We start from the raw sequence: 10,922 nt of genomic DNA on the forward strand, positions 1-10,922 counted from the left end.
GAGTTTATATGAGCTGTTGGGCATGAAATGTACTGGGGGGAGGGACCATTAGGTTGATGTAACTGGGTGGAGAACTTCGCCGATGCAGAAGCCGGAAAGTTGTTTCTAAGTCAGGAGGCTTCTGTAAAGGGAAGGGGCAGGGGCTTAGTGCTGGAGTGGAAGACCAGGCCACGGCTATTTCGTGCTGGTGCTTATTGTGTGCACAATGGTGCCAGCCACGTCCAAAATCCATCAGTAAGTGTTATTCTACTTGACCACAGTGGATTTTTGCAAATAGTTTAAAAAGTAGATGGCTCCAAGATAGACATTTGACAAATAGCTGTGCTCAGTTTTTTAAATAGTTTTAGATTTACAGAAGTTACAAAGATAATAGAGTTCCCATATACCCTTCACCCATCTTCCCCTAATTTTAACACCTTTCATGGCCAATATACAGTAATCAAAACTAGGACATTAACATTGCTATAACTAAACTACAGACTTTGTTTACAACTTTAAGCAGGAAAACACAACATTGGGATCTGGGTGAATTTTTTTCCCCATTTTATTACATTTCTCTCCTGCTAAGTGTTGCAATTGTAAATGAATTTAACAGTCCTCCTTTATTTTCAATTTTCATAAGGTAAGATTGTATGTGTGCATGAAATGTGTTTCACTACGGTCCTACACTTAATATTAAAATTATAAAGTAAAATAATGAGGTAAAAGATATTTATTGACACTGACCAAAACATACACAAGTATTTCTGAAAAACAAGATGAAAACATTTCCTGGTTTATTTTCTCACGTGGAGATGCACATTACTCTGAAGGTAGGATGTGCCAGTTTTCCTTTGTGGAAAAGCATATCCAGGAAGAAAGCATCACCAACAGTGAGCAGTTTCTGTCCTTAAAGAATGGTAGTGAAGAGCTCCTTTGCATGGGTGGTGGCCGTGGGTGCTCCAGGTGCCAGCAGGGACAGGCCACCTGACAGAAGTGAGAGCTCTCAAAGAGTTTCACCATTTACACCAAAGTGGACTGGCTGGAAGCTCCCGCCTCTGGGCTATGTTGAAAGATGATGCTGAACTGTGTCTTGAAACCCCACCAGCATTAGGAACAAGAAAGTGTGTCTGCAAAGAACTTGGTCCAGGTCCTAAGCGTGTCCAGACTGTTTCCCCAGCAGAGTGGTCACCAGGTCAGACAGGTGCCCAGGCAGCATGAATGGTGACTATAACCGATCACCACCTTTGGTGCTCCAAAGAGCAATTAGCACATAAAAACTAGCCAGGAAAAGGCCTTCCCATGTCCTCCTCTGCGTTTTTGGGCACTAAGACCTTTCTTGATTAGCAACTGCTGCAACTGTGAAAGTCCACCCCTTGTGAATATCACTCTTTCAATCCAAATTGCTCCATCTAGATCTTACAAGGCATTTTGAAATACAGATGATCTGGTAGAAAATGCAGTATGGAATTTTATTCCAGAATCAAAACAACTTTTAAAACATTTCTGCTTATTCAAGTTAGTTTCCCCTGCAGAAATCTGAAATTAGGTGTGATAAGTTAAAGATTATACAAACAGAGCTGCTTTCAATAATTTAATAATTAGACTCATGCCAAAAAAATGAACTTGCATGAAATATTAAACATTATTCTTAAAGCAATTTGGACACAGACAATCACACACATAAGGAATGGGAAAAAAAAGGAGTTTCTCCCAAAAGTGCCAGTGTTTCTGTTTTGTTTGGAAAAATCATGACGATGCAATTAGAGGTAAACAATATTTTCTTCAGTTCCGTCTCCAGTTTCCCCATCTTGTCTCGTCACTGTCTGTAGATTGAGCTTTGTTTCTGCCATAATTGTCTGCAGCTGAGGGCAGTGTGCATTTGAGACGTGGGGGGTTGGGGACTCAGTCTGGGAGGTGTCCAAATCTGCAACAAACAGACAGTACAGGTTACAGGAGAGTCAGCTTGGGACCCACAAGGCAGATGCCTCAGAGGGTCAGAGCTCTCTAAGATGAGGAAATGCAGTGCCTGTACAGTCGGCCACAGAGAGAACAGCCTAGCCTGGGGAGAGGGGAACATGATGGACATGTAACAATGGACATGTAACCTCATGTAACAATTTCATCAATATCATTTAGATGTGTTTGACTGTGTGCACAAATGTTCCCTGTGGCCAAAAATTACCTTTACAAAACTACTCCTAGGGAAGTGTCAAGTGGATAAAGACCGGTTACCACTCACAGGGTGCTAAATCACTGCTACCTCTGAGAAACAGGTGCCCGTTTATCTTTAAAAACGGGTCAAGGCCTTGGATATACAGCATATACTCCAGCTGTGTGTAATAAACCATGTTTGCATCTGCAGAGCACCTTCCTGCAGAATATCTCAAAGTCAAGAATTGACCTCCAGACTCAAATAATGTATCTGAGGCTTTACTAATATGGGTAGGGGGTGGGGAGAAAACAGTTGAATGAAGAGTAAAGGAGACCCTCACCATTATGCGAATCTGTTAACACTACACAAAGTACGTGGTAGCACAGGTAGCCAGGTTCCTAGGGAAAATCATGCCAATATCAACTAGGACTGGGTTTATTTTTTTCTGGTTACTTAGCAACAGCAGGGCATTGTGTACTCCCCCTTTTTCTGGTAAAACCATCTAATATTATGATTTAAAGGGGAGATGGGGGGCGTTGATTTGAAGAAAGAAAGACACTTGCTGCAAACCATTTTCTCAGCGCTTGCTGTAGACCATTTTCCCAGCACTTGCTTCACTGACCACCCTCCCTAAGGCTCAGATGTATGGCAAAATTATAAACCAGCTTCTGTTGGAACAACATGCAGAAGAGGCATGGAAATCCAGGTGGGAGGCAGGCCCACCTGCTCTTTCTTCAGTGATTAACAAGAGGCCCTTACAGCCTCTGCCACATTTTATTCAAAGCCTCTATTATTTAGATGGATATACATACCAGCTGGCATTCTAATGACAAAAATCCTTATGACTTCTGCCCTCCCCTCCCGACAAGGATCTTCGGTTCCTAGAGAAGGTAGAAAGCAAGGCTTGGCAGGAATGAAGGGCAAAGTGTCCCCATAAGCCTCCACCTTTGGGGAGGTGGTGGCCTCTGCTAAACCTCATTCCATCCCTTCTCCCACTAAGAGGCAGGGTCTATGGGGGAGGAGAAGTCAGGAAGCAGACAAAGGTCACCTGGAGGAGGAGGCCAAGAGCTGAACTGTGCCTCTGAAGCAGGGAAAGGTGATGGGGGATGGGGGTGGGGGTGCTAAACTCCACTGCTCTGCTCAAAGGTTTAGGCCATACCTGACCCTCCAGATGTTGATAGAAAATGAGAGAGAGAGAGACAGAGAGAGAGAAAAAGAGGCAAAAGCATAAGCAAAAAAAGACATCCTGAGCCTCTCAAAACTGACACAGCAGTTACTATGGAACTAGAAATCTGTCATTTAATCAGGCAAACACAAATACCTCCAGGCAGTGATTTCACTATCAGGGCAAGACTACACATTGACCTAGACTGCTTTGCTATTTTACCACATTGGGAGACAAAGTATGCCGGTCTGTGGTCACAACACACATTCACAATTTCAGTTCCTTTTTCCAGCCACTGAATGAAGCCCGACCTAGACTGCTTTGCTATTTTACCACATTGGGAGACAAAGTATGCTGGTCTGTGGTCACAACACACATTCACAATTTCAGTTCCTTTTTCCAGCCACTGAATGAAGCCATCTCACCTCTAAACATAAATATTCCCAGTTTAACTGCTGATATTTAATATTATACAATTTAAAAAAAAAAAAAACTCAAAATTTCCATCTAGCAGATACTGGCAGATTGAACAGGTCACCTAATCCACTACAGTGCCACCTCCTTGTCAACAGAAGGTCCAGCCGGGGCACAAGAAATACTACATTGAGAATGAAAAATCACCCCTTGAATGAGGTGGCTGGGAGGTGACTGCTGACAAATGTAGCAATGCCAAGCCCACTGGAAGCCCTTAACCCATGTACTTTTCCTTCCGCTGGCGTGTGAAACATGTAGCAAAGAATCCAAAACACTGGTGCGTGCAGGTATCTGGGAAGTTCCCTTAACAGCTTCAAGAGAAGACTTGTCTAAAAAGAACCATAAAATCAAATGTATATCAGAAAGAATTCTTTTACCTGAAGTTAAATTGTAGGCTCTAGTTCAGTAAGATAGAGAACCAAGGATGAAATCAGAATTTTCTCAAATAAGAATAAAAATACAGGAAAAAAAATATTTCTAGTGACAGCTTGCAGGGCCTTAAGGTGAATGTCCTGAGTTGTAATTCCAAAGGTATCGCTGGCCCTTGTGACTGTGTGTCACCTGGATGGGAACTCAATTTCCTCCTCCATGTTCCTTCTCGGTTTCTACCTGAACTATGCAGGCAAGGTCAGACCGTCTGTCTTTGAAATTAGAAACCATTGTGTGATGTCTGATTTTATTACTCCATTTCAACTCTGAAAGAACTCCAGCACACAATTGTATATTTCTCAAGCCCACCACCTTTTTCCATGCTTTTTATCCTAGAGAGTATGGTCATCATATAGAATTCTAAACTGAAAAAAAAATGTTAAAATGAAACTTCACTGATTTGGAAAGCAGAATTCTTTTTTTTTTTTTTTTTAAAGATGACCGGTAAGGGGATCTTAACCCTCGACTTGGTGTTGTCAGCACCACGCTCAGCCAGTGAGCGAACCGGCCATCCCTATATGGGATCCGAACCCGTGGCTTTGGTGTTATCAGCACCGCACTCTACCGAGTGAGCCACAGGCCGGCCCTGGAAAGCAGAATTCTTGAGGAGTAAAATTAATCATCCAATTTCAGTGTGATCAAAATGCCTGTAAATTGATGGACATAAAAATAGAATATTTTATTTTTAATAAGCAAAGAAATAGTAATACAATCATAATTTGGTCAGCTAAAAACCAAATACTATTATAATGAAACAAAACTTCAAACTAAAAAGTACCTTTCAACCAAGTGTCTCAATACAATTTTCCATCTTGACATAAAGAAATAATTTGATCCTTACCATATCTCTGGAAACCAAACAGAGTGAGCATTATTAACCTTAAAATAAGGACAAATAAAGTGAAACACATAAAAGCTCCAAAGCCTGGGTAATCCAATTGGGAAAGCAGAATTTCGGTTCAGGGTTTTTCTGCTTCATAACTTAGCTTTTGTTCACACATTAAAATTTCAGGCTCCACAAGAAATTTCCATACTCACATTATGAGGACCACTGTGGGATCTAAGTTAGTCTCCTAATGCAGTTTTAGGAAATTCTAAGTATCAACATTTTGGCTGGGACCGGTTCCCGCTCACTGGCTGAGCGAGGCGCGGGAGCAGCACCGAGGGTTGCAATCCTGTGGCCGGTCCCCGGTCCGGAACGGGGGCAACACTGAGGGTTGCGATCCGTTGCCGGACATGGAAAAAAGACAAAAAAAAAAAAAACATTTTGGCTGGCACCGCTCCTTTTTCTTGTGGGCATGTGGGGCAGAAAATCCCATGCTACCAAGGGACACACTGATATCCAGAGGCTGGTCCCTAAATCTCTCAATCTTTAGCCCTTAGTTGCAACATTCTCACCCAATATTGGAATTTATAATCAATGCTGAAGAGAATGAGCCTTCCCTCCATCTACTCACCATTATGATATCCTCTTGAGCCACCTGGACAGTTGGTTATTTTCAAGGCCAAACTGTAAACTCAGAGTGTAAAATGCAACTATTTGTCATATTTTAAATGAATAAAGTGTCCCCTAAACTATGAAGTGAATGAAATCTTTTAAACCACAGATAAAATGTAACTTTGGGCAAGTCATTGCCCCTCTCTGCACTTCATGAAGTTCATAAAGGATTGAACTGAAATCATTAAGGCCTCCCAAACTTCTAACATTGTATGAGAATTTTTACATTTGTCCTGGAGTCCATACCAGCCAGCTGTCAAAAATAAACAAACAAAAAAACAACAATAACAACAAAAAGACACACTGAGATATCATCTCACCCCAGTTAGACTGGCCATTAAAAAGACCAAGAACACAATCAGCCGTGTATCTCATGAATATTCATAATAAATAAATAAATAAACAAATGAACAAATAAATAAATAAAATCTTAAAAAGAACAAAAAAATAAATAAAAAGACCAAGAACAACAAATGATGGCGAGTATGCGGGGAAAGGGGAGTCCTCCTACACTGTTGGTGGGACTGTAAATTGGTGCAGGCATTATGGAAAATGGTATGGAGGTTCCTCAAACAACCACAGACAGACCTACCACATGATCCAGCAATCCCACTGCTGGGCATATATCCAAACGAATGAAAATCCTCACATGGAAGGGATACCTGCACTCCCATGTTTACTGCAGCTCTGTTCATAATAGCCAAGATATGGAACCAACCTAAGTGTCCATCAATGGATGACTAGATAAGGAAATGTGGTATATATACACAATGGAACACTACTCTGCTATAAAAAAGAATGAAGTTCTGCCATTTGCAGCAACATGGATTAGTCTGGAGAAAATTACGTTAAGTGAACTAAGCCAGACACAGAAACAGAAATACTGAATGTTCTCACTCATAACTGGCTGCTAACAAGGAAGGAAGAAAGGAAAGAAGGATGGAGGGAGGGAAGAAAGAAAGGAAGAAAGGAAGAAAGAAAAGACCAAAACAATATGTTGGACTTTTAGGCGGGGAAAACACACCTAAGGATACTAGAGACGGGGGGAGGGTGGGTGGGGGTTTGGGGAGGGATAAGTTAGGTAAAGGGCATAAAGAAAAATCATAATTTCTAATAAGGAATGTGCTTATAAATAATAATAATAATAAAACATTTGTTCAAAAGTAAAAATAAATATAAAAATAATTTAGGATTTTAAAAAAATTTTGCATTTGGGCTCAGTGATTCACCGAAGATTCCATAGGCACACATACAAAAAAATAAATGCATTTTAAAAACATTTGTTCAAAAGTAAAAATAAATATAAAAATAATTTAGGATTTAAAAAAAATTTTGCGTTTGGGCTCAGTGATTCACCGAAGATTCCATAGGCACACATACAAAAAAATAAATGCATTTTTTTACCTGCTTTATACTCAAGAAATTCAATCAAATTCATGACCTCAAGTTGAATTTAAAATAACGTTTTTAGGGTCATTGCCAGACAAGTCTCACACCTCTATCTTCAATCTTCCTAGCAACACATATTTGAGGTGAGCCCACAAATGAGCCTCAAAAAATAGTGTCTGGAAAGTTAACTAATGAGTACAAGACAATGTCCACAGTCAAAATCTGCACTTCATTTCCCCTCCTATGAACAGCAAACCTAGGAGTAACTTTTCATTAAGAACAGGTTAGTGACAAGTAGAAAAGGATTGTCTATAATTTTAAAGTATTTAACTACTGTAGTCTTTGCCTTTTTCTGAACTTTCTGACTAGAAAGCACTTCAAGTCATGATCATTTTTACACAAAAGCTTTATCTAATTTTAAAAGCACCAACATAGCTTTCATTGTAAACATCAACTGTCAAGGTCTGAATGCAGCTCCTTGGTGCACCCAACGGCCGGGCACCCAGAAGCCCCCGCTGCACAAAGCATGTTGAGTCTGCTGTTGAGGTCACTGATGACGCCTGCTCAGCCCTCTCCGTGCCTTATCCCATTCCCTCCTCCCCAATGGAGGTCACAAAACAGAACTTCGTGTCTTCTGAGCCTTGGCTCTGTTCTTGTTTATTTTAATCAAGCGTTCTGGCTTCTACTTCTTATTACTACAGTCCTTGTGCATGTTCCTAAAATAGAAATTCACACTTTTCTAGAATAAGTCCACCTCAAAAAAATGACTTTACCATCAATGTTCCAACTCTGCAAAATTAAGTTGTATTCCTTATTTAATGATTTATTTATGCTTACACTCTGAAACATTTAAAAAATCATTTCCTGATGGCATTACTGGCAATCACTATTTTTCTCAGGAGCATTAATGCATAACATTTTCCTTCTAATGGAAAACATTTATTGTACAGAGTTCGAGGTATCTTTAGAGCAAAGGAAAATTGGTCGCTGTCCCTAATTTTGCTCAACTCAATTTTCCATAGTGAGCCACAAACAGGATGTGAGCCTCTGGCATGAAAACCAATTTGGAGTTGATATCTGAAGCAAACCATCTAAATTAGTGTTATGATTTTCTTTTTTATTCCTCGTGTACTAACACAGCACCTGAAATAACTGAAGTGTGCTTTGGGGTGGAAGTGTGTTTATGTGTGTATGTATAAATCTGTAAAATAAGAAAGCAAATTGTGTTGCAATTTTTTTAAAGTTGTAATTGTGAGAGCTGGACTTTATTTTCTTACCAGTAATTAATATATTTGGAATAGTCTGTATTAGCTATGTAAGTAATGCTGAGAAGAAACACAGTAATCGAAGCAGTCAGTGCAATGAAGATAAGATTATATTAACGGGAGACATGATACGACTCACCAGTCCTCTCTGCTGTCTGAACTTGGACTTGCTCTCACATGTTGCTTTCTCCCAAGAAGGGTGCCACTGTTAACTTCAGCAAGCTCCACGGAGCATGGGGCAAAGTGCCCCCACCTTCCCCTCCTCCTTGAGATGCATTTCTCAGTGTGTTTCTCTAAACAGAGTACTAACACGTGTTAATGATTAAAGAATATAGTAATCAAACAAGTTGGTGAAACTGGGTAAGTTCCTTAATTGACAGATTCCTCAGAACTGTAATAGGCTCACATGTATTATAAATCTCTCAGGGGAAAAAACAGTCGGCAGCATCCCCCACACCAGGAGCCTTTTCTCAGTGTATTTTACAGTGTTGTGTCCCACATAGCATACTTTGAAGGATATCCTGGATTGGCTTTAAAATAACCCAATGTGAGAGAAGAGAGAAAAGGCATTGAACCGAAATTGGGTAGATAGGATTCAAACTTTTGTGTATATTTGAAAACTTCCACGGTAACTTTTTTTTTGAAGTCCATAGCCTTCCATGTATTTGGGCTACATTATTATAAAGGGTACTCTGTTGCTCTAGCAGTGTGGCTTCTATATATCTGACATAAACAGAACACTGGCAATAAATTAGAGGCCTCATCTGAATGCTGACTATGTTTAGATCAATTTTAATGCAACTGTATGACAAGTCATTGGCTAGTGCATGTATGGGTTTATATCTATTTAGAAAGATACATAAGTTGTATGAACCTATACCATAAAACGAATAAGGTTCATTTGAGTTTATAGCTGCCCATAAAAAAGTGATACTGGTTCAGGTACGGTCTTTGCTCTTGCCTAAAAAATCTAATAACATCTCCTAGGCAAAATATAATTTAGAAAATATCTCATTTTATACCCTGTGTGAATTTGTCCTTAGTGATGAATTGGTAATGTTCTCTTGGAATTTGGATTCCTATTCTTTAGTCTTTTGAGTTCATTTAAAGCTAAAAAAGTAATGTTTAAGAAATAGGAAATAAAAGTAGTATGTCTAGCTCAACAATATCAAAGTAAATTTCAGGTCATAATAGGTTGAAGGTCTAGTAGGTTTCAACACATATTATCCAAAGAATGAATGAATTAGTAAATACCTAATTCAACAATTCTATCTACTCTAAATAGAGTTATGCGGAATCACCAATTTGGAATTCTTACATTTAGAAAAGACCTTAAAATTTTATTTAGTCTACTCGTCTTCTTAGCAGAATAAAACTAAAAATGTAGTTGAGATAGAATTACACTACAAGGCTTTTCCTGTTAAGTCACTAACATTGACCTTGGGTAATAATCATTACATCTAGAACTTCCATTTCCTCATTTGTAAACTTGGGCCACTTGAACTAGATGGCAGTCCTCAACTTCTCCCCACCATGGCACTCAGGACGATGTTCACTCCTATAGATGTACACAAATTACAGGCTCTGACACAGATTAAAATAGGCTATAAATTATTAGCAATTCCTGGGCTAAAACAATAACTTCAAGCACATTCCTCCATGAAAAAGTATGTCAGAATGCAAGTGAGGGAGAGAATTGTTATGAAGAGGACTAATATTCTCTAATTTATAATGATACATACCAAACTTTAGCAGTTTACAAACTTTAGTCGTTTCTCTACCACTTCTAACATATTACTTCGGCCACTTCTCAAAACTGATCAAAACAGATGAAGGCATAAAAATTCTTGAAGTATTTCTCAGGTTTCTTAGAACACTAACATTTCATATTTTTATCATTGTTTTCAAAAAAGTTTCAACATTTGCATTTATTTTAAGGTATTTCAAGGTGATCTAAAAATGTAAATAGCCAGGCTTACGAAAAACCTTTAAAATTACAAAAACAACGTATGGAGTACTTACTAAATGCCAGGCACTGTTCTACATACTTTGCATGCATCTCTCATTTCTTTCAATCCCACACCAATCCAAGATGGTAGATATACTACGCAATATAAAAGAGGGAGCCTAAAATAAACACACAGACAAATCTAACTTGGAAAATACAGAACACTACTCAGGAACATAGAAAGCTGAAGAAAACTTCCAAAAACCTTAATACTCTCTTCACAGAAATATTTAAGAGACATTTTAGCCACAAAACAAGTTTGCATAAAATAGGAACTATAAGAGAACTCTTGGAAATTAAAAATGTGCTAGCTGAATTTTTTTTTGTTTTTAACTAGTGGAATAGTAGGAGCTTAAGGACAGAAAGCTCCCAGAAAGTAGAACAAAAATATGAAGAAATGGAAATAGAAAGAAGAAAAGACAGAAAAAGCAGAGGATCCAAGAGGTCCAACTTCTAACCAGGAACAGTTCTAATAAGATAAAACTGAAGAGAGGGGCCGGCCCAGTGGCACACTGCTATAGTGCGCCGCTTGGGAAGTGCGGCGGCGCTCCCGCCGAGGG

General features: G+C 39.2%; 1 protein-coding gene across 1 annotated transcript in view; it reads right to left on the minus strand.

The window, feature by feature from the left end:
- Nucleotides 1-694: 694 nt before the first annotated feature.
- Nucleotides 695-10,922, minus strand: part of ARHGEF28 (Rho guanine nucleotide exchange factor (GEF) 28) — a gene marked incomplete at its 5' end in the record, with an annotated part of 106,704 nt that continues 96,476 nt past the window's right edge. Inside the window, one exon of the mRNA XM_008590079.1 lies at nucleotides 695-1,906. Coding sequence (XP_008588301.1) covers nucleotides 1,743-1,906 — 164 coding nt within the window. The remainder of the gene's footprint in view (nucleotides 1,907-10,922) is intronic.

The sequence above is a fragment of the Galeopterus variegatus genome, unplaced genomic scaffold (genome assembly GCF_000696425.1).
Source record: "Galeopterus variegatus unplaced genomic scaffold, G_variegatus-3.0.2 Scaffold5838, whole genome shotgun sequence".
In the NCBI taxonomy this organism is placed as follows: domain Eukaryota; kingdom Metazoa; phylum Chordata; class Mammalia; order Dermoptera; family Cynocephalidae; genus Galeopterus; species Galeopterus variegatus.